The sequence below is a fragment of the Toxoplasma gondii genome, chromosome X (genome assembly GCF_000006565.2).
Source record: "Toxoplasma gondii ME49 chromosome X, whole genome shotgun sequence".
Taxonomy (NCBI): Eukaryota; Apicomplexa; class Conoidasida; order Eucoccidiorida; family Sarcocystidae; genus Toxoplasma; species Toxoplasma gondii.
In genome coordinates this window covers 4,401,237-4,422,181 of record NC_031478.1, presented here as the reverse complement: position 1 = coordinate 4,422,181, position 20,945 = coordinate 4,401,237, and the positions used below count along the sequence as shown (strand labels likewise).

Genomic DNA, 20,945 nt, shown 5'->3' with positions numbered 1-20,945 from the left:
GTTCGCCTCAGACGATACTGACCAACCCAGAAGTCTGTTTGCAGTCAACGTCTTTCGCTCGGTCAGAAAATTTCTATGCACCTGCTGTCACAGAAACGCTAATGTTTAAAAACGCGTCTGCTCAAGAAATTCTGCGCCAGTGGATACAGGTTTCCGAAGTAGTAAAGTGGAGTTTGCACCATTTGTTGCGGTGCGGTGCATTCCGGCCGGTGCAGGCGTTTCCGCGACATTGACATCTTATTTAGTACGATGGTGCAGCGTGGTCAAAATACTAGCTGCAACGCCCAAAACATTTCACTGACTATGAGGTCACGATGAGCCGTCCAACACAGACTCTGGTCGGCAAGACACGTCAACGACAAAGTGATACTGTTTCGGGGAGTACGACTTGACGCGTTCCACATGGCACAGACTGAATACCCACGTGCAGTCACTGTGACTGCCAAATAAACTAGGGAAATCGGCCACTGCTAAACCTGCCAAACGGCGTAGGACGTGTTGTGCAAACTTAAGGTCTCGTCCAATATCCCTTCCGAGGTACAGCTTCTGTCCACGAATGGTAGCATACGCTGTCTCAGAAGATCTGAAGTGGCTCGACGCTGACACTTTACAATCGCACTCGGTGGCACACACCCCTGGTTCGGAAATCAGGTTCCACCTGCCGGCCTCGCATGAGACCCGCAAAGAATGCGCTGGCTTTTCAACAAATTCCATTGGGCCTATGCCATGTACATGCAGCATAGCGCCTCGTTCTCTGTTGACTACCGCTAGGGCGGTGCTCCACGCTTGCTCGCTCGAGGGAATAAGACCAAGAGACACACGATCTGCCTTGCCCACCAAAAACGCAGGGGCAGGTCCCAAAGCTCTTTCATCCGCGTGCGTCGACGCGCTGTGGCACTCACCGTAGCTTTGCCCGGGCGTCTGGAAGCTGTCACAGAGATTCAGTGTGACCCGTCTTGGATCAACGTGATTCAGAGCAAGGGCCGCTTCGAAGAACTGCATAATAGTCAGCATGGACACAGTGGCAGCTCTGAAAATCGTACAGGTTATGATAGCCAGCAGCAGTGCACTGAAGATATTTGTACGTGAAGGAGGGAGGCCGTACAACTCTCAAGCTCCCTCCCTTCTTCCGTGTTCACACCGCTGTATGATCGCGAGTGTCCTACTCACTTGGAGGGCATCCTGATTCCAGTCGCAAGCATAAAGATGCTTCAGTTTGTCTGCACCCGCGCAGGTGAGAGCGGCAAGGGAAAAGTAGCCAATTCCGCAGAACAGGTCCACCACGGTCTCCGGCTCAGCTGAATTGCTTGCTCTGATGAGATTTACAAATCGCGCCCTGCAAGCACAGAAAACAGCGTAGAGGAACCATGTGACTTCCGCACCGAGAAACCAAATCATCTACTGCAGCTGTGATAGCAAAAACATACGTACCGTTCCGTCCCGTTGCCCGAGGCAAACATACATTTCGTCACGTCAAAATGGTAAACCACTCCGTTCTCTTGGTGGTTGACGAGGCCACTGGCACCGTAGATGATCTGAACCTGATGACGCAACACAGGATTTCGATAACGCGAACGAGTGTCGTTTGACGAGAAACAGGAATTTACCCTGCTCTACCGCCTCCACATGATGTGGCTGCATCAAAGGCACATCTGTCTGTTCAAGACAAATGCTACATGCTGAAGTTCTACTCTCATGTCCGTACTTGGCTTTGCCGCTTCGGCCCTGAGATCGGCGCTTGCACGCCAATCGTCTCCGCCTTCAGTCTCTTCGCCAAATGCTTCCACACTGATGGCTCGAGTCTCCTCCCATCAACATGAGTCTCTCCCCTGAACACAGGACGGAAAGGCATTCTCATGTGGGGTATCGGAGAGCCGAACTCAGTCACCTCAGCAACGAAGCTTGCGACAAAAAACGAATCCGGAGGAACGCGGCCCGCTTTACAACTGCTTGTCCCCCAATGAACACTGCAACTGTTCAACAGCTGCACCTCTACGTGCGAGCATCCTCTCAACTGCCAAAGCTGTGTTTGTGGCGACTTGAGTTCTGGATAACGAGGCCTGGTCTCCAGTGCTGCCTGTCGAGTCCACAAGTGACCTTTTGACCTCACTCAGCGAGAAAGGCGCTGAGGCCTTGGAGGCTGCCAGCTGGCAGAAGAACAGCGTTTCCGAGACGTTCGAATTTACGAGGAAGAGTGGGCAACTTCAACCGACTTGGCTCCAGTGTCTCAGACGGTTTCCTGCGTTTGTTGCTGCTTTTGAGCAGTGACGCTCGCAAGTCGGAGCACCTCTCGAGAAAAACCGTGCTCGCGGACAGCTCCTGAGCTGCCTCTAGAAGGCTCTCCGCGATGGCTACATCAAGAGAGAACACCCGCTGTTTCTTCGTCTCTTCTCCGCTGTAGGTGTAAAAACAAAGCTTTGAACTCAACTCGTCTGCACAGAACAAGAACCAGAAAACACGGTAAACTTGAACTCCGAAACATGTCAGCGGTCTTAACGCAGCTGTCAGTTGCCTTGGGGCTGACAAAGCACAGTTGTACTGAGCGCACCTTCGGTGGTCATGCCAGAGACGGAGACAGAGTGTCTCTTATTGAGTACCGCGCCAATCTCAAAGGTTCGGAAAACAGGTATCATCGTCAAGGCGGCAGTCCTTTGAAGGCATGCTTCCGGAACCCCGGAATCGCAGGGCTGGCGAAGGTCCAGTTTGCTCGCCAGCTGGGATACGGCAGTCCCAGGAACTGAGGAGATCTTTCTGCCTTTGTCGTAGATGAACTGTTCTTCAAGGACCGTCTTGATCCATTTCACATCATTCTGATTCCGAACGACAAGCCAGGTGTCCGAAGATTGACTGGAAAGTCCATTCTCTCTGTCATCTGTCCCTTGCCTGGCAAGCAAGCACGCACCGAGCAACAGCTACTTCCTGTGCAATGCATGCCTTATTTTCTCGCTGTTTTCCATATCAAAGAACGGCAACAAGCACTCCGTGCTGACAATTAGATCCTCTGGTGCACATCCCCACTGGACGGGGTGAAACAGCCTGTGGCACGACCGAATCCCCGAGCGTCGCATCGAACTAGAACGCAGAAAAAAGGCAACCACACTAGGACAACTCATTCATCGACTGCGCCAGCAACTGATCATCTGTTTCTCTCTGTGCAGTCCTTACCCTTTTACTGTCTCTTGGTCGGGTCCTCTTGGCAGCCTCGCTTCACTCTCTGCTGCAGGCGACATGGACGCGTTCGGCTTGCCGGCAGCACCAGGCTCCAGTCTGGGCATCAGCAGGGCCGCCGGGGTTTCCTGAAAGAATTTTAATACGAAAAGAAGGACAGTGGTTGCTCGTATGTTAGGAAATTCTTGCGTCCCAGCGCAATACCTCTCAGGATCAGGGATGCGGTCAAAAGCCGCCGCGAGGTTCCCTTGCGGCTTTTCTGAAGAGCCACAGTTGTGCACCTTAGGTGCAACGCGATGCTGAATCGAACAAGAACAATCAGTGGGATAACCGAAAGGAAGCCGCAGTCCCCCCGTGAGGCGCTCTGGAACAGTATGTGGGCGAAACCGGTTCTGCTTACCAACACTGTTTCTTCAGTTTCACAGAAAAAAGGTAGCAAATTCACTGCAATTGCCGGGTCTGCATGGGAACCAAAAGTGAAGCAAATTCCGCCGCCGCCAACGAGGAAGAGTTCAGCGCTAGCAGGCGAAAACGCTCCGCCAACTCGACATCTCCACGAGCGATTCGAGTTTGGCAGCATCCCGACGAACCTCCATTCGAGAGAATCGAGCTGCAAAAACATCATTTCAGGAAAGTCATCACCGAAGAAGGGGCTTCGGACCTCACTCATCTCAGTTCACAAAACGAGCACTGGCACCTGAGTGTGCGAGACCAGTCATCGCAAGCAATGACACACTAGAAGCGGCATCTCAGGATTCGCCGACGCTCTTCTCCAGAAACCCTCAGCCTATGCAACAGGTCAAGCGGCCCTGAAAACGTAAGAACATTGACATAACTTGGAATGCTTATCCGCCTGCGTGAGACTTGCCTCAAGACTCCAGACGTCACCAAGAGGCTGCGATCCATCGCAGCCGCCAACGACAAGTGCGTGTGTAGCTGGAGGGCACGAGTCAGCGTTTCCGGCATTGTTGAGATGCTTGATTTGTGTGCTGTTCACCGGAAGGGCGATGTGCGAAAACCGCGGTGACGGCGCCAATCGATTTCCGTTGTCGCAGAGATTGTGAAGAGGATCCTGCATCAATGAAAACGAATCCGCGTCATTAACGGCGCATTTGCCACAATGTCGAGGGGAAGGTAATCAGCGTCAGACGGAACATCGGATCCACACAGGTCCAGCTGTGATTTGTACCGGCCTGTTTCACGCCAGCGCTTTTGGGCGAGCTCCCTCTCACGCTACTCCGTGAGATCTTCCTTCTTCTGTACACGTGAAAACCGTTCAGGTGGTAAAGATTGCGCCGAGTACGCAGGTCTGGTTATCCACCACGCACTCTCTTGGAGAAGCTCTCACAAGCTAAACATAATCCCCTATCAGAACCCGTCTTATCCGAACACCATACCATCGACGTGCTCTGTTCGCCACTGATAGACACAGCGCACCGGGGGCGCTGCCGTCGCCAAACACCAGAATCGATGTGGAATGTGTAGACCTCCTGCAGCACAGCAGACATCGTGCGAAGAATCGTTCACCGTGCAGCCACTACAGTCGCAATAGAAGAACCAACTGTACCTGTGACAGGGTTCCGTAGAGACGTGAGTTCTGCGACCGAGCTCGTGGTACGCATGGCCAGCGAGTCCCTCATATTTTCAAATCCCGGTCCTTCCCCTGCTCAATGGAAAACCGAAGCGAATGTTAAAGATGTAAGACACTCAGGATCTACTCTCCATCGCCTATGCCAATATATAGATTGATCTTCCTCACCTCCAGAGGGATCGGCGCTTCGTTGATTCCATCGCCGCGAAGACCCCCGAAGAGAAACAAGTGTGTGGATGACGCAACCATGGCAAAAGAATGCAGCGGTGGTGGGCAATCGCCTTGTCCAATGGTCCTGGTCCACAAGCTCTGACACTCCACCAGCCTGCTGGGCTCTTCAACCCTAAAGATCGTGCAGAAAGATCCAAGGCAAAAACGAAACCAACGAGATTGCTACTGTGCTGATGACACAGTGTGGCGGCCCTCGAGTATACAGCGACGATCTGTCTAGTAATAAGGGCACACACGACCGTCCACTGCCCATATCAAACACGGCGCTCAGCGAGCTCACTCATGTCGTGCCCCTTCCGCAATTGGAAGACTTAAACGAATATCCCGATCCACTGAAAAAACGTCAGTGTACAGAATCCCACAAGTGGTGCGCCGGATGAGCTGCCTTACTCGGTTATGTGGAGTGTCAAGCGCCACAAATCGATAAGAACAGAATCGCTGACGGACTGTGCCCCGTTGACGCCCCCCATGATCCACACTTCCGCCAGTCCACGCGCCCCGCGTTCCGTCCTCGTCCAAGCACTTTGTCGCACACAGGCTGCGTGTCTCCAGCGGCCTGCGGGGTGATCGGACGGAGCGACATCCTCTTCGACAAGTGGATTAATTTGTCCATTCGGTGAAACCTCGCAGCGATTCCGCTCGTCAGATGTCGTTTTCCCTTCTGTGGGTGGCGCGCGTTTCTCCAATCCAGCCTCGGGACGCAATCTTGAACTGCCGGTCGCGGGAAGCTTCTGGGCTTGGCAGGTAGGCCGGGCAGGCAGCCAGGACCATGTTCTCGTGTCCAGCAGCCAAGCGTCGGAACACGGTTCTGAGGGGCCTCTACGACCGAAGAGGAGTAAGGTGTATCCGTGGCCGAGAGCAAGGAGCGACGCCGACACCCGGGCGCCTGGGCCTAGTGAGACATCATCGAAAAAACCATGCATGTCCCGGCGAAAATGTGCTTGGGCAACGGTCCGCATCCAGCAGGAGTGTTTCCCATTACAAGCAAAACTGCCTTCAACTAATATTCCATCACGCACGAGAAAGAAATAGCATTTAGAGGGAAAAAGAAAGAACAGCGAGGCATCCTCGATGGAATCTTCACTACGGACAAAAATTCCGTCTCGCTGAGGAAATGCAGACGTACCTTCAGGAGCAGCGGGTGCTTGCTTCGTTTCCCATGACGAAGTCTCTAAGTTGTACACCAATAAACAGTCCGTTCGCTTGCTCCGAGCGAACCCGCCGTAGACGCACAAAAAAGGATACTCAAGCGCACATGCACAGCTCCATAAGTCTAGTCGCCGTCGGTCGTCCAAATTCTGAACGCAGCGCATTCCGTGGAGGAGCAGTGCAGAGGGCTCAAAGAGAAGACGAATCCGGTACACAGGGAGCGCGAAACCACTCCTATCGCAGCGATGTCGATTCTGGGGCAATTAACGACCTGCCTTGTACTGCAAAGCGAGCGCTTCATACCTTGGAATCCAAGATGTAATGCGGCAGAACCGGGTACTTCTGAACCTCCTCCGACGCTGATCGCTGTTCGGAATTTGGAAGAGCAGTGGAAGAAGGATGTGACCTCTGTGGTGGATGAAACTGGCTTTCACGTCTGCGCGCTTTAGATGAGGCACGGTGCTCTCCAGAGTCGCTCCTGAGCGTAGGACGGCTTTTCCGGATGCGGTTCTTGAAATGCTTTACGGCCTGCAAATCTTCCTTTAGGTCTCGTCCTGAACCTTGAATCGCAGGGACAGCTCGAAAAGATTCCTCCAGTTTTGCCTCGAACCTACGGATCTGCATCAGATTCAGACTCATCTTGTCATTACACATATCAATCATGAAGTTCAAGTAGTCCAACGACACCAGCAGCTCGCATCTGGAAGTTCTTTTCTCGGATCCAAGGTCTGTCTGACTCGGAAGTGCGACAGCATTAGTTGTGCAAGTTCCTAAAGGTGCCTCCAGTCTCTGACTTCCCCGCACAGCCACAATGTATCGTTTTGGACCAGCTACGCTCATGCCGGAGTGCTTGAGGCCACATGTCACTGCCGCTGTGAGCAGCGCCCTCGCGCTCTCGAGATCCGCGCATTCAACGTGCATCACGAATGGCTCAACTTTGAGATCAACAGTCGGTTTTCCAGAGTGACGTGCAACCTTGAATGTGTCGTGCCTGGGATATTTCAGTGCCTCAGGAGCTGGCTGGTCTCGGTGGTCAGGAAATGGAGAGCTCCCTCCCTCGGCGTCTTCACCATTTAGAGGGCGACGCGTCGCATCGTGTTTTACTTTGCTCTGATAATGGCTCTCGTCGCTACGAAGTCGCTGTACGATCACAGCCACTTCAGCTTGTTCAATCGGCGAGTGACTTGCATAGATGAGCTTCCCGCCCTTCTTTGAATTCCCTTCGGGACTCTTTGGTCCATTTTGAAAGACGCTGATCCTCCCGCTGCAACAGCTGGTAGTGACGTAACTCGGATTGGTGTTGATAATGGAACAAATCCGCAGCAGATCACGGTCAACGGAGCCCTTCAGGGACTTGTCCAGTCTGGGGGGAAAGACCAGGGATTCAGACTCCCCCTTGTCTTTGCTCTGAAGTAATGCCGGCTCGCGTGAGTCAGCAACAGAAGGGTGTTCTGTCTCATCAAACTTCTGCGACCTCCCGGGGCCAGTGACTCCCTCGGTACCGGACATGCTGCCATCGAAATCGAGACCGGACAAGATCTGCTTTTTCCTGCGCAAGAATGACGCCATCGTGTCCCCCGCCATTTTTCCACTGAAGGCACAGATGGCCCGTTAGAAATGCCAGCCAAGACAGAGTAGCAAAGTTCAGATGTCCAGTAAGTTCCTAGCATCTAGTAAAGGACCCCTCATGCCGATAATTTGGCAAGTTGTGGCCGCATGCTCCCGGAATAAATGCACGCAGACCTTGCATTTTTTTCTGTGCTCAAATTCCACCGGAAGTCCATCCTATCCCAAATAACTTATTGCAGTTGATAAGTAAAATGATGGACACGTCGTTGTGTTTCGTTGGGGGCTGTTATCTTTGCCCCAACAGGTTACCGCAAGATGAGTTGAGTCTCGTGCATGCATATCGGCACGCAGCGTTCTATGTTGAGGCTGGCTGACGTGCATGCGGCGTCGCCGGCCCACCCGCGCTCCCCTACGAAACAAGCCTCGATGACCTCGCACCGATTTCTGTCTCAGTCCGTTTCTAAAACTCCACACTCAACGTATCCCGCTCAACACTGACAAGCTGGTAAGCGAGAACAGTTTTCACGTCTGGCTAGCTGGGCAGGTTACAAGCAGAGCCAGCTGAATAAATCGGGGTGTCTGTACAGGCGGCGCCCATACCAAACATAGAATAGATGGTGGTTCCACCGCCATGTCTAATAGGAACTCCGCCATGTTATCATTCCATCTAATCAAAGCAAGTGGATCATTCCCCATAGGAGTTCGTTCAGAACCTGAAAGCCCAGTCACTCGGGGTCTCACATGGTTATGGGGCCGGCAGCAAGGATGTCGAATGCAGTTGAGACCAATCAAACCTTGCTGGTCATCATCAGATCTCTGGAAGCAGATCTTCGTGGAGTTCGAGACGAGCTCAGGCAAATCCTGACGGTCGGCACAAACCACTGAACAGATGAGCTAAGGTTTCATGTTCTTCTGTACACAGGTGCTGAAAGACTTCCTGTATTTGGCCGATGAAAGGAAGCAGAAGGAATCTCATAGCCCGGGATACCTTCCACCACAGAGGAGGACTCTGGTTATGGGAGAAGGGCCAGAGCTGAACAGCGGGGTACCGGCGACAACACGAGTGCCCGACAGGGTATGCTTGACGACGTCACATCCCTTACAACAATGGGTTAGTGCTTCCGTTTGCAGGTCAGTCCTGCATCTGGTAGATCGTCTGTGCAACTCGGCCGATTGCATCCCAGAGGTTCGAACAACGCAAGCGTCGTTGAACGATCCGTATTTAAGCCTGTGGATTGCACCAGCGCTGGTAAAATCCTCGTCCCAGTACGACAACACGAAGACTTCCCAACGATTTTTTGCTCCCCCTGCATCTGTTAAGCGGTACATACAGTGACCGTTTGGTCCGGAACGGATTTTGCAACAGTGTTGCCACAGAGCGAATACATGGATGGCGCCACGTCGTATCAACTACTTGGACTGCTCAAACAGGGGGCATGACGTGCCCCACACCCGAGACAGCAACGTAACAGCAGACGCGGAAAAGAATGACGAGAAGGCACGTCACAACCCAAAATGCCTCTGCAGTGACCCGCTGACGAACCAGTTTCAGGAAGTTCAGCGACTGAACGAGGGAAAGACGCGGTGCGCGGCAGGGGCCGGTGGGAACGGGGAGCGGAAGCAGGTGACTTTGCCCACCTTCGCCAGTTATTTCGCGGGTCTCACGAATTCGTGTTTCCCTTGTCGATAGAGTCAAACACGCGCTTCGGACAAGCTTTATTGTTTTGGAGGGTCCAGCGTGAAACTAGAAAAAGCATCGTTCAAGAGGCAGTGCAGGATTACAGCCCACTCCGCCACGGAATTACATGCTTCGATACCCGTCAACGAAGAGGACCCTGAGCAGAATGATATTTGTAATTTGGTAAGCGTCATTCCACCTGCATCGATTCGTGGCTCAAAATGAGGCGAGCATTGTTTTTGCGTAGTGCCTTATGCACAAGAAAGATTCTCTGCACCCGGGACCTCCTGTACTTTTCACTCTCGAATGTGGTAAGGTAGAATGACGTTGCCTCAAAGACAACTTGTTGCACCTTCAACAAACTCAGGGCACGAATATCATTTGGCATGGTAAGTCAATGCCTAGATGGAATGCGGCTAGTTCCTCCTAATGATCGTGAGATCAATAGTTTATCAGAGTGTGTGTCTAGGAGGGAGTGCAGAAAAGACTGTCCCATCTGCACCAAACCAGTCGAGGAGGATGACATCAGAAAGATATTGACCAAGAGAAAACTTCTCAAAAGAGGCATGCAAATGCAGCAGAAGCAGCTCGCACGGGCTGTAGCGGAAGCTGTTGTCTGACAACTCTGCTCTGAATGCAACGGGCGAAGCCTGTGTACTGTGTTTTCTGCTTTCGGACTCGTGTTTGTAAATATAAAAGAGATGTGTGAGATGCCGGTCGCTGTGGGCACCCTGCACGTATTATTAACTGGGCTATGTTCGCCCTAAGAATCTGCTTTAGACTGGAATGAATTGCTTAAAGGCAGTCTTGATGACAATCTACAGGTTGCTCCCCGATTTGCGACCACATCTCGCAGTGCCACGCGAACTACCCAGTTGCATTTCAGCATAATCGGAACCTCAAACCCACCTCTCTCGCATGCCGTTCCAATTCTTCATTTCCACATTTCAATAACTAATTAAGCTGCCTTACTCGAAGTACAAGTGGATGGACACATGCAAATGGTCTGAGGGACAATCCTCCAGACGTGAACAAATGTGACAGAATGTCTGTCATCTTGCAACCTGTTTGATAATCCGAGCATGAGCAAGCCGGGAGGAAGGCAAGAAAACAGCCTGGAACAACGTTCATCGACCGTTGACGCGCGAGCTCCTGAGTACGGAATTGAGAAAATTGTGGCAGGAACCACGTCGGAACATTTTTTACAAAGTTTACCGCGTTGCTTGCTGGTTTACTCTTATTGGCCCAATTTTTTATGGCCACAGTCAAACGGAGGAGGCAAAAGCATGACTTGCACCGTTGTTCTTCTGCTGTTTTGACTCATGCTGAAGAGCTTAAAGCAAGTGTCCCTGTCAAAAAGGGGAAGATCTTGGATAGCGGTGTTGAGGAAGTCAAGCTTTACTCGAAGGTTGGTGTAAATTGACAAAATGACCTCGGTGCCACTCCGCCCAATTGCACAGCCATACGACTGTATGCCGCCGGAGACAGCCGTAGCCGTCTGTGCTGGCTTGAGTGAAACATAATTTTGGTGATCAGTATGGTGCCAACTGACTACCTGAGACTGAGAACACGAGTCATGTTGGACTTTCGTGAAACTACGCCTCCGCCACTCTGCAAAAAGCTGCCACCGCTAGTGTGGTAAGCTTGGACGGCTTGCCTGGACACAGCTGATGTTAACATATCCACTGTTCATACACAGAAACAAGAGTTCTGAGTTCGTAACAGCTTCGTCGAACTCGATTTTGCATAGCCGGCATCACCCTCCCCCCCGTCCCCGTGGCCGCCCCCCTGAAGGCGCCGTACTTGACCTGTTGCAGCGTCACACCCCCCTGCGGGTACTGACAACACCAGAATATGGGAGGGACTTTGCGACACTAGTTATAGCGATACGCAGTGGCTTCCTTTTAAACACGCAGGAAAACGTATGTTTTCGTGTTTCTGACGTGCCTAGATTCCTCTGTATCACAACGAGTTAATATTATAGAGAAGCAGGGGCAGGACCACAGATCGTCCACCCAACAGTCGGCCACCGAGCTGTATACGCGTGACTTCGGTCGTCTTCAGTCAATGCATGGCCTTCTTTTCTCGTTGCCGCGGCAAAAAATCCGTCTTCGTAACTTTTTTGCTGGAGTTTTTGATGTGTCGGGGAACGTGGCGAACAGGTGGTGAAATTCTCGCTGCCAGGCCCAAGGAAACTACATGCGTTTCAACTGTCCATCAGGCAAGACTAAACAACGGATTATTCGCGAGAGGATGGACCGTTCCTTTAGTTGTTGACTGCAAGATTCTCCTCTGTCCAGTCGCTATTGATGGGTTTCGGGCTTCTATGTTTTTTTGTATGTGTATTGACTCCCCAGGTCTCTTACTGCCACCCCCGTGCACGCCGGCTTCCGCAGGGCAGTACCCTTTAGTTCTTGACTTCCTTTGCTCTTCCTCTCTTCAAAATAAGGCTCGAGTAGATTTGGAGTGCACTTCCAAACTTTCGGATTCACCCGGATCAAACCGCTCCTCCACGCGCGCAATGTTCTCCGCAGAAGACGCACCCGTACTGGGGCAGCCTCAGGGCTTCTTCATGGGAACGCAGCAGGCCCAGCAGTTCACCGGAAGTTCGGAAGGAATTCCTAAAGAAGAAAAGAGCTTGTTTCCTTCCATGGATGGTCCCGATTTGTGCGACTTCGAGGTTGTTCAGACAGAGAGTCACTTTACAGAAGCGAAGTCAGCGGAGCAACGCTCAACCGCTGCTGGATCCCAAAGCCCCCGGTCACGCGTGGATCCCGCCGTGGGAGGGTCTTTAGATTTCAGTGCATCTGGTCCGGATCGCGACAGTCCGACCACTCATAACCAGACGAATCTCGATCCGGTCGCACCGGGTCGCAGATACGGTGGAACACCGCCCACGTTTAATACGAGCGACCAATCGTCACACAGCCTTCGTTCAGACCGCGACTCAGGGACAACACCCCGCAGTTACGATTCAAATACTACAGGTCAAAGCCACTCCTACAGCAAGTACAGAGGCACGTACGCTGACCCAGGTTGTGCAGAAGAGAACTCGTTAGCTGTGCAGTTTATGGCGGGGGGCTGTAGCCGTGGCGACCAACCACAGGGCGATCGCATGAATGAATTCGGCACCGGAGCTCGAGATGTGGCTGCGCTGACCGACGGAATGAGCGATATCCTATTGGCTTCCAACTCTGACAACTCTGGCTTGCTTGGTCAGATGAACCGAGCAGTGCAGATGATGCAGCGACAGCTTGAACAGCAAGCAGCCCAATTAAAGACCTTGACAAGCTTGTAAGTGTCACATACAGTGCGTTGTTGCCTCTGGTAGCCCGTGTGAGACCACTATTATGTCTCATTCAGTTGTTCAACCCGCGTCTTGAATTGGGCTCCCATTTCGAATGCGCTGTACCCTACAGAGTTAGTGAGATGTCAGCGAAGCTGGACTCGATAGCTGGAGGGCGAACGTCGCCTGAACTGCAAACCTCGGTCAATTTCGCTGGCTCTGTCGCTGGGGACGGAAGATCACAAACCGCAGACCTCGCCCGCGGCCGCATTGTTCCGCCCCCTCTCCCTAGAGGAAGCTCGCAGGACCCGGCCCCGCTTGCGGGTTCCAGAGCACCACGCTACAACCACGTCGAAGGTGAATATTCCGATGGCATGCTCAAAGAGCGCGTGTGATTGCGTTTGATGAGTGTATTCGAATACAGATGAGGGAGTGACATAGAGGGTTTCAGATGGCGGTGCATGCTTGAGCGTCTTCATAGAACTGAGTCTGTTGAAACGTGCTCGAGGTCTGTTGACGAATGGTGGGACACTTGTAGATGTTGAGGTGGTGACTGTCACTCACGCGTGATTCAGGAAAAATGAATAGGAACGTGGAGCCAGACACTCTGGTAATATCATCGGAAATACACAACCGATGTGTTTGATGTCTCCACGCAGTTGGCCGCAAGCCGCGACTCAATGTTTAGTAGCATGTTGCTTGTCTTTCGGATGATGCTCAGATAGATCTGTGGCTCACCGTAACGCTCTAGAAGCTCAGCGTGCAGCGGAAGCGGAAGCTCTAGAAAGAAAACGCCTCGAGGAGCTCAGAGCTATGGAAAGAAGGAAAGAAGAAGAACGGAAACGAAAGGAAGAGCAGGAACGAAAGAGGTGAGCGACTCGCTTCAGGCGGCGTCGGATGCTCTTGCTGATTTTTGCGGATTTGATGTCCGTATTCGTAGCTTCTGTAGCTTCTAGGCCACAGACTGCCACCTCGAACGGGTAGTTGGACGATTCTTTCACGGTGATGGTTTTTTGTGCAGGCAAGAAGAAGCAGCTCGTAGAGCCGCAGAGGAACAGCGGCGCCGAGAAGAGCTCGAAGAGAAGCGCAAGAATATCATGAGCAACTTAATCAGCGGGCAGGCTCGAAGCAGCTCTCTTTTTGGAGATGACAGTGGCCCCGCCAACAAGAATAGTTTATTTGACGATTAGTATTTGAAAAAGCAGTCGTACCTGATTTTGGTCATTCTTTGTACCCTAAACATGTTTTTGGTGTCTTAAAATTTACGTTTTTATAGAACATGTTGATACGTACAAACTTTTCTGTTTTTCATAGACCCTTGCCTTCAATGTACCGTGTTTTTGTAATTATGATGGTCCAGCCGTCGCACTGTCTCTCTTCGTGAAATTGCGACAGCGAAATCTGCACCCTACTGCATCGTGTGATAGCCACGTTACCCTAGCAAATATAGTGGCTGGCAATGATCTCTGGCGAGAACGAGTGAAAAGCAGATCATACGTACTACTGGCGTTAGTTCAGCACTTCAGGCTATTCTAGACGCGCACTCATGCTTGAAGCGGATGCCAGAGACCGCATTCTGTCATGGAATTACACGTCAATAAGTTCAAGTGGCAATTCTTTCAGCTTCTGTGTGTCTATTCTCCCTTCTCTCTGCCACCTGACCCACACGGAAACATCGAGAAGCCGAGTCTCATTAGAATAATGTGGTGTTTCGGCGTCGAGGAAATACTGCCGAGCCTACGGAGATTTCGGGTGTACATTTCCCTTCCATTGAAACTAGCTTTTCTCAAAAAATTGTACGGATCTGAAGCACAGCTGGCTGTCACTTCTCGTAGCTATACAGGGCATTCCTACGCGGTCTTGCGCGGAGAAACGTCGTCACCGATGAGCTGGTCAGCGCCTCTGATGAGGGGGAACTTTATCACCAGTGTTCTTGGATAATTCTGACTCGCAGACCAGAGACCGCGCCGTCGAAAATGAATTCATGAACCCGGCAAACTCGCACGGACCGCGACAAAAGCACAACTACTAGCGGCCTCGAAGGACTACGCCAACTGGCCACAAGTACGCTTTGCCCCCGGACGTGATCAGGCTATGACAGAGCACACACGAATAGTAAGTCCTATGTGAGCTAGACGCGAGATGCTGTTGGTATGAACTTCAAGGTGCAGTAAATCTTTCGTTTTATAATTATGCGTTCTAGTTGCCAGGCTGAACACTTCTGTCGACAACCTTCGAGGTGAACGGGCATTGAGCATTTGCTCAACTCAACTATCGGTTCAACACTTCACCCAATCGGTCTGCAGTGCCTCCTGTACAAACTGAGCGGCAGGTGCAAACACGTGTGTGACCCTAGGGCTGGCGAGCTCCTGTTTTACTGTATTTCCGTGCTGGTGTCCAAACTCCACTCCGATATTTCGGTGGATGTAGGCACGACTTATGGCGGGGGTCCTTCGGATATACTTGCACCATCAGTGTGGGGTCACATCTGAGCTTTTACGCGATCGATTGCTGGTATCTCCTGCTGTGTACGGATCTGCTTCAAGCTGTACATACCTTGCCCAACGAAATGGACCCACTTCAGTCATATTCTCTGTTTGCTTCAAAGCCATTCAAAAAATAGCGATTTTGTGCCATACAGCACGACCACGGCGACACCACGAGTTGCCGGGTTATGTTCCAGTTCCGTGGAGAAACGTTGACAAAAAGTCGACAGTTGAACTGCGGGGTAACTACTTCCAAAAACTTTCATTCGTTGTCGCTAAAGCAGTGAACAAGCAACATCAAAGAAAGTGAATTGTTTTCATAACCTGGCAGCATGTTGGTAGTGCAAGGGTACTGACCCATAATTATCAGTCACAATTCATTTTCGAAGGCAGCAGTGTCACCACGACGCCAACACCTGGAACAGTGCCGCCGGCGTTGTAGAGAGAGAGAGATGCGAGTTACACTGCATGATGAACTGCGCCTCCACTGCAAAGTCTTAATGAATTTATATTTTCAAAACTTTACACTAAGGTCCTAAAAAAGGTCACGGAAAATTGTGCTCTTGCAACATCGTTGTCGTCAACGACCACCCGAAACACATCGTAAATATCGGCTAGGCTCCCCCTACAAGTTATCCCCCGTCGGTTCACGCGTCCCGTAAAAACGCCATCCCTACGAAGCATGAAGTGCAACATTTACACTCACTGCACATTACGCAGCGCATCATTACCATGCTTGTAGTCTTACTTTATAGATGCGCCAGTTGCCAGAGGGCAGTTCCACGCCGGCAATGAAGATTTCGGGAAACCGAGGGTGAGACGGGATAGTCACTGCAGACTTGTTTCTTAGCGGAAAAACAACAAAACTTTTTTAAACCCACAACAGTAAACTCCTTTCACAAGAGGTTCTTTGCCGGAGAAAAACACAAAAACGGTAATCAGGATAGGAATCCATGTAAGGGGAATGGACCGGAGCAGGCTTTCACAAGTTCTCACCCGTAAGAACACGGTGGCCAAGCTTAAACTAAATGTAAGAAAAGGAAAGCCTTGAACATTCTTCGTCGTTTGCGCACCCAGGGCACAATAACCCGACACACAGAATCAAAGGGATCCCCCTCCCCCCGGCTGTCACAACGTCACACGGCTGTATTATTCTGTACACACCGTTGAATCGTCGCAACGCACATGGTTAACGAATTACAAACCAACGCTACCTTCAACACTTAACCCGGGTCAAATATACTACGGCGCTTTTGTCATGGAACCAAAAAAAGTCATCTCGCAGGATGAAACATCGTTTTAGTAAAATTCGACGAGATGACAAATGTGATCCGCTACCGAATTGCCGTCGTCAACGGCAAAACGATTCAAAATTCTTTAGGTCACTCTCGGCAGTCACGTGGTCCCTCAGTCACCTGATCATTCCCTCGCGATCAGCCACTAATAAGCTTGCTTCCAGCTTGGATGATCAGCACACCATCGCCCGATGTACTTTTAAAACCTCGGGAAATGGTCGTTCACAAACTGTAGAGAAGGGGCCATCCAGACTTGCCGACAGGAACGAGGTTGCTTCGCAACCTGCCGTCTCATGGAGCGGCACGTTTGGGTGGAAAAAAAGACGTCGAAACATCAATCAGACCGTCACACGGCAAACGTCTCCCGAACAAAAACCGAAAAACCCAATCCAGGTTCTGTCGCGCTACCATGACAGCGAAAGCATTCGGCATAACTGTATTTTCCCGAAACAACAAATGTAAACCTCCCACATTTCAACGAGGAAGATAATCACTGCACGACGAGTTTCTTGTCCACAGCAAGTAACATGACACATCGTACCACCACCCACCGCGCGGACCAGCATCAACTCAGCCTTTTGGGGGCCGCCCACAAGCAGCGGCAACCACAGCCACAGACGTTGATTCCCTTAAAAAAGATTTCTACTCGCCCCATGAACAAAACGCCACTTGGGCCATGAAGGAAGCCGTGACAAACAGCCAAACACAGGACCGGCAGGACCTAATCGCCAATGATAGTTTTGTTCTCGTACAACACGCGTGGCACGGCCAACGTCCAAGAACAGAACATCTCAAACGACGTTACATTACAGTAGTCCCGCCCGGTCGACCATGTCGGCAGCCAACGAAGCTTGTACAGCTGTGTTGTCCGCACAGTGAGGCCCGTTGGCGTCAGGCTTCGAGCGTCAAGGGGGCCCCCGCGATCCGCAGCATACCAAACCTGAAACGATTGGCTCGAAATATTCATCAAAACAGGAATTCAGTGAGGTGCAGTTACCCTCACCTACTTCACAAAGTTAAAATTGACATTCCGGCTCGCATAGACAATCTGCCACAGGAGCTTTACACCAGATGCGCCGCATCGTTTGCTTTGCAATATTCTCACATAAATCACAGCACCAGTCATCTTTAAACAATCCAATACCCTCGCTCCTGGCGGCATTATCGACTGGCACGGCGGATCGTCGCGGACTCGCTTCAATCTAGGGTACTGTACCCCCGGTTCCTTCCCCACACAAGCACCTCTAGCGCACTTGAAAAAGAGTACTATCTCCTGGTGTCGGCCTCAGTTCTCCAGCACTACCTGAACCTCCTTCACGTAAACCGGCCAGTCGGCACAGCGTCTTCTCCGGGTGCTTCGGTTCCTGGGTCCTCTCTACGCTGGACCTGATTCGAGTCGCCAAGCGCATTTCTCTCGACAGTCTCATTCACACACACATCGTTTCCTCCATTTTGGCCCTTTCCGTTGCCCCCACGCCGTTTCCATCGCCACTTACGAGCCTCTCCCGCGCCCGCATTTTTGAGGCGACGACACGCTCGGGGACTCGCATAGAGAGTCACGGGTGGAGGCGCATCGTTGCTTTCTCCCCGACTCACAGGCCACAAGCCTGCTGCCAGATACTGCTGATAAACGGTCTTTGCATATTCGAGAACGATGCGGTGACCTTCCTCGTCCCGTTCCTTGTCGCACTGCTTACAGCGGAACCTCCGAGGGAAGTTGACGGTGCCGCACTTGGCGCATTTCCAGTTTCCTCGACAACCAGCAACCAGGTTGCGCGATCCGGCAAAGCAGAGGGGGTCCCCGTATATTTTCAAGAACGACGAGGGGTTTTTCAAGTTTTCAGGAGGGACCAGAACACGGGGTGCAGCAAAGTGCACTCCACCTCCGAGCACCTGTCCCTGCGTGCGCCGGGAACTCCCTACTTCTGCTTGTCCAGCAGAGCTACTTCTCGACGCAGAGTTCGCTAGAGCCTCTCGTGTCCTCGTGAGACCGTCCACTGGTTGCCCGTCGGAGAGAAGAGGAGCTGCCTCAGATGAACCTGATCCGCCGGGACCGGCGCTCAGACATTTGGCGGCCGACTTCTTCGCTTCGCACGACAGAAGCGCGATCTGCAGAATTTCGACCGTTCGATCGAGAGGCGCCTCATCCCCCTGGGAAATGAACTCGTCAACGAGAATGAGGACGGTCTTTTGTGCGACCTCCGACACAATGCTCTCCATAACGCCTACATGTGATTAAAAAACGGTCGCCACTCTGGCTCCGGATCACCGGCTGAACGAAAACCACGACACTCTTTCCCGACAACGGCATCGACGGTGTGGCTGCTTTGAAGGCCACTTGATGCTCTCTTCACAAGTACAGATCGGCGCTCTGTTTCATCTCAATCGAACAGACCCACAAGGCGCCGGCTGGTTCACTGTGGCAACTTCATACGGTTCAGAACGGCTTCTGACCCGCCAGGCACTGGGTCAGCTTTACAAAATGCAGGATCCAAACTGGATGTGCGGGGCTCCACACGTGTGGACCTTCAAGTCAGGAAAGCCTCCACTCTCGTGCTGTGAAATTCTGACGAAACCAAGTATCGTTAAATGTGCGTCAAAATGGCGGAGCACACCACAGCCGCGCCAGCTGAAACAAGTCGAATGGCATGAACGCAGCAACCCAAAGAAAGAGAACGAACCACGTGCACCACCAAGTGTCTGGCGTATCGACTCCCCGACTGCTGCCTCGAGGAAATCGTTGTTGCGCGCAGCAGACAATATGACGAGGCACCAACGAAAAAGCCTTTAACGCCTGCGCCGCAACAGGCGCCGTCCTTACGCAGCTACGCCCGTCAGCCAGCCTCCTGTAGCGATAACTCAGTTCGATTCCCGGGTACTGCAACGGGAGGGAGCCTCTGTCCGTTAAAGACCCGACCCCGATGGAGTCCGCTATTCTAATTATCTATAAACTCAGCAGATAATGGGCTTTGGCCTGTTCCACGGAAACAGAGAAGTAGCGGAATTTCGGCCTGCGGAAGCTCTGCGACAGTGAAAATCCACACCAGGATTCACAATGAGGGTGACTACCGGTGTCGCGCCCGGTCCACGCTTATATCGCGGAAGCGCATGTAATGTTCACACTGAAACGGGACAAAAAAAGGCCACGACCACGAACGTATATAAATTCGGGGGCAAGGTGCGTCACTCAGCACATTCTCCGAACCTCCGAACATGCGACGGTGAGCTGTATTATTCTGGGCACGCCTATGCTACTGGGAAAGGCATGTTTTCCCCGTTTTTCCGACGCCGCATCAGTTTATATACGGTTCCTCGAGTGTTGCACACCAACGTGAAACACTCCTGCCACGATATCAAGTCTGTGGCCAGGGCGTGCCTAATCAAACAAACAGAACACGCGTGTCGGGGGCTAACCGTTGGACTCACAGGGCTGGTGTCGCAGCACGGGTAGTAAAGGGCATCATCCACGACTCCACAGTTAATTCACATGCCTCGTCTCCCATTTGCTTTAGAGTCAGTGTGCCGAAACTCAGACAAAACGTCCCTTGCGTCTGCGGTAGAGAACACGAGCTTTCGAGACACGCGCGATGTATAAGGGGACACAGTTAGACCGTCGGTGTACAGGTGAGGAACATAGAGGGGCTGTCGCGTAAAGGGCCAGCTTTTTCCACGATGTACTATTACGGTTCATCACGAAGCCGGTCATGACATGTTATGCGAACCGCAAGAAGCTAACTTCACTGGCAAAAAAGTTGTCTGCCACCGCAACCCAAGATTTCACCGCATTTTCCTCGTGGCCCGCCTCACACCAAAGCGGGGCGCGGCACTGACGGAAGCTAGGATCCATTCCTCTAAGGCGGATCAACCATTAAAAAAACCGCAAGCAAACGCGTGAGACGTTGTGATACACTACGCATGCCCCCTTTCAGTCAAATTTTTACTCGACGTCGAGTTCAGTCGAGCGGCTGACGTGTGACAGAAAGGGGATATCACTTGAATGCTCGAGGACCGCAGGGACCCGCTTGGATGGCACGACCCATCTACCACAGACATGTCGGTTTTTCCACTTTTCGAGAAAACTAGAGGCGGCTCTTTTTCCTCTCGGGGCCGCACGGACCGGCCCCTCTGCGACACGCTTTCCCACGGCACGGGGACACCGGACGCATGCCAGGAAGCCGGCCGCGTTCCGGTTGCCGGTGCGTTCCACTTTGGGCTCAGACGACTGCGGGTGGTCGACCCCTGTCAAACAGGTGGGGTTGATAAATATGTTCCCTGTTTCGGCCAGTTATTCACCGTGCCGTTATCAACACGAATGGAACGAGGTATGTTATCGGCGACAGACATGCAGAACAGCAAACTCGCAAACTGCAGCCAACGAACGTGGAAATAGGAAACCAGCACACTGTCTCCGCGGATGCAACAGCCCCTGGCCTTGTTCCGTCCGTGAAGCGAAACCCCGGGACACTCCCCGGCCAGTTCACCCCTGGTGATT

General features: G+C 52.1%; 3 protein-coding genes across 3 annotated transcripts; 1 reads left to right on the top strand and 2 right to left on the bottom strand.

The window, feature by feature from the left end:
• Nucleotides 1-220: 220 nt before the first annotated feature.
• Nucleotides 221-7,935, bottom strand: TGME49_234490 (kelch repeat-containing protein). The gene is made up of 14 exons (XM_018780402.1): nt 6,443-7,935; nt 6,117-6,288; nt 5,381-5,882; nt 4,928-5,102; nt 4,566-4,658; nt 4,037-4,240; nt 3,569-3,778; nt 3,166-3,296; nt 2,549-2,883; nt 2,111-2,432; nt 1,706-1,829; nt 1,432-1,541; nt 1,171-1,336; nt 221-996 (listed from the first exon to the last, which is right to left on the bottom strand). Exons 1-14 carry the CDS (start codon nt 7,721-7,723, stop codon nt 310-312), a joined length of 4,512 nt encoding a protein of 1,503 aa, XP_018635853.1. The 5' UTR covers nt 7,724-7,935; the 3' UTR covers nt 221-309.
• A 437-nt stretch (nt 7,936-8,372) lies between these two features.
• Nucleotides 8,373-14,377, top strand: TGME49_234470 (hypothetical protein). The gene is made up of 8 exons (XM_018780401.1): nt 8,373-8,575; nt 8,631-8,783; nt 8,840-8,894; nt 8,953-9,694; nt 9,856-12,680; nt 12,806-13,029; nt 13,394-13,541; nt 13,694-14,377. Exons 5-8 carry the CDS (start codon nt 11,458-11,460, stop codon nt 13,860-13,862), a joined length of 1,764 nt encoding a protein of 587 aa, XP_018635854.1. The 5' UTR covers nt 8,373-8,575; nt 8,631-8,783; nt 8,840-8,894; nt 8,953-9,694; nt 9,856-11,457; the 3' UTR covers nt 13,863-14,377.
• Nucleotides 14,378-14,478: 101 nt separating this feature from the next.
• TGME49_234460 (hypothetical protein) lies at nt 14,479-20,517 on the bottom strand. Its single transcript, XM_002368845.2, has 2 exons — nt 18,050-20,517; nt 14,479-17,393 (listed from the first exon to the last, which is right to left on the bottom strand). The coding sequence occupies exons 1-2, from the start codon at nt 18,671-18,673 to the stop codon at nt 17,175-17,177; spliced, it is 843 nt and encodes a 280-aa protein (XP_002368886.1). The 5' UTR covers nt 18,674-20,517; the 3' UTR covers nt 14,479-17,174.
• Nucleotides 20,518-20,945: the final 428 nt, after the last annotated feature.

Coding starts and splice junctions, on each gene's coding strand:
- TGME49_234490 (XM_018780402.1), bottom strand. CDS start 7,723: ATGGCGGGGGACACGATGGCGTCATTCTTGCGCAGGAAAAAGCAGATC. Junction 2,884..3,165: donor GACCAAGAGACAGTAAAAGG/GTAAGGACTGCA, acceptor CTTGCTTGCCAG/GCAAGGGACAGATGACAGAG. Junction 1,337..1,431: donor TCGGGCAACGGGACGGAACG/GTACGTATGTTT, acceptor CTGTGCTTGCAG/GGCGCGATTTGTAAATCTCA.
- TGME49_234470 (XM_018780401.1), top strand. CDS start 11,458: ATGGCCTTCTTTTCTCGTTGCCGCGGCAAAAAATCCGTCTTCGTAACT. Junction 12,681..12,805: donor TTAAAGACCTTGACAAGCTT/GTAAGTGTCACA, acceptor TGTACCCTACAG/AGTTAGTGAGATGTCAGCGA. Junction 13,030..13,393: donor ACGCTACAACCACGTCGAAG/GTGAATATTCCG, acceptor GATGATGCTCAG/ATAGATCTGTGGCTCACCGT.
- TGME49_234460 (XM_002368845.2), bottom strand. CDS start 18,673: ATGGAGAGCATTGTGTCGGAGGTCGCACAAAAGACCGTCCTCATTCTC. Junction 17,394..18,049: donor TGGCAGCAGGCTTGTGGCCT/GTGAGTCGGGGA, acceptor CAATCGTTTCAG/GTTTGGTATGCTGCGGATCG.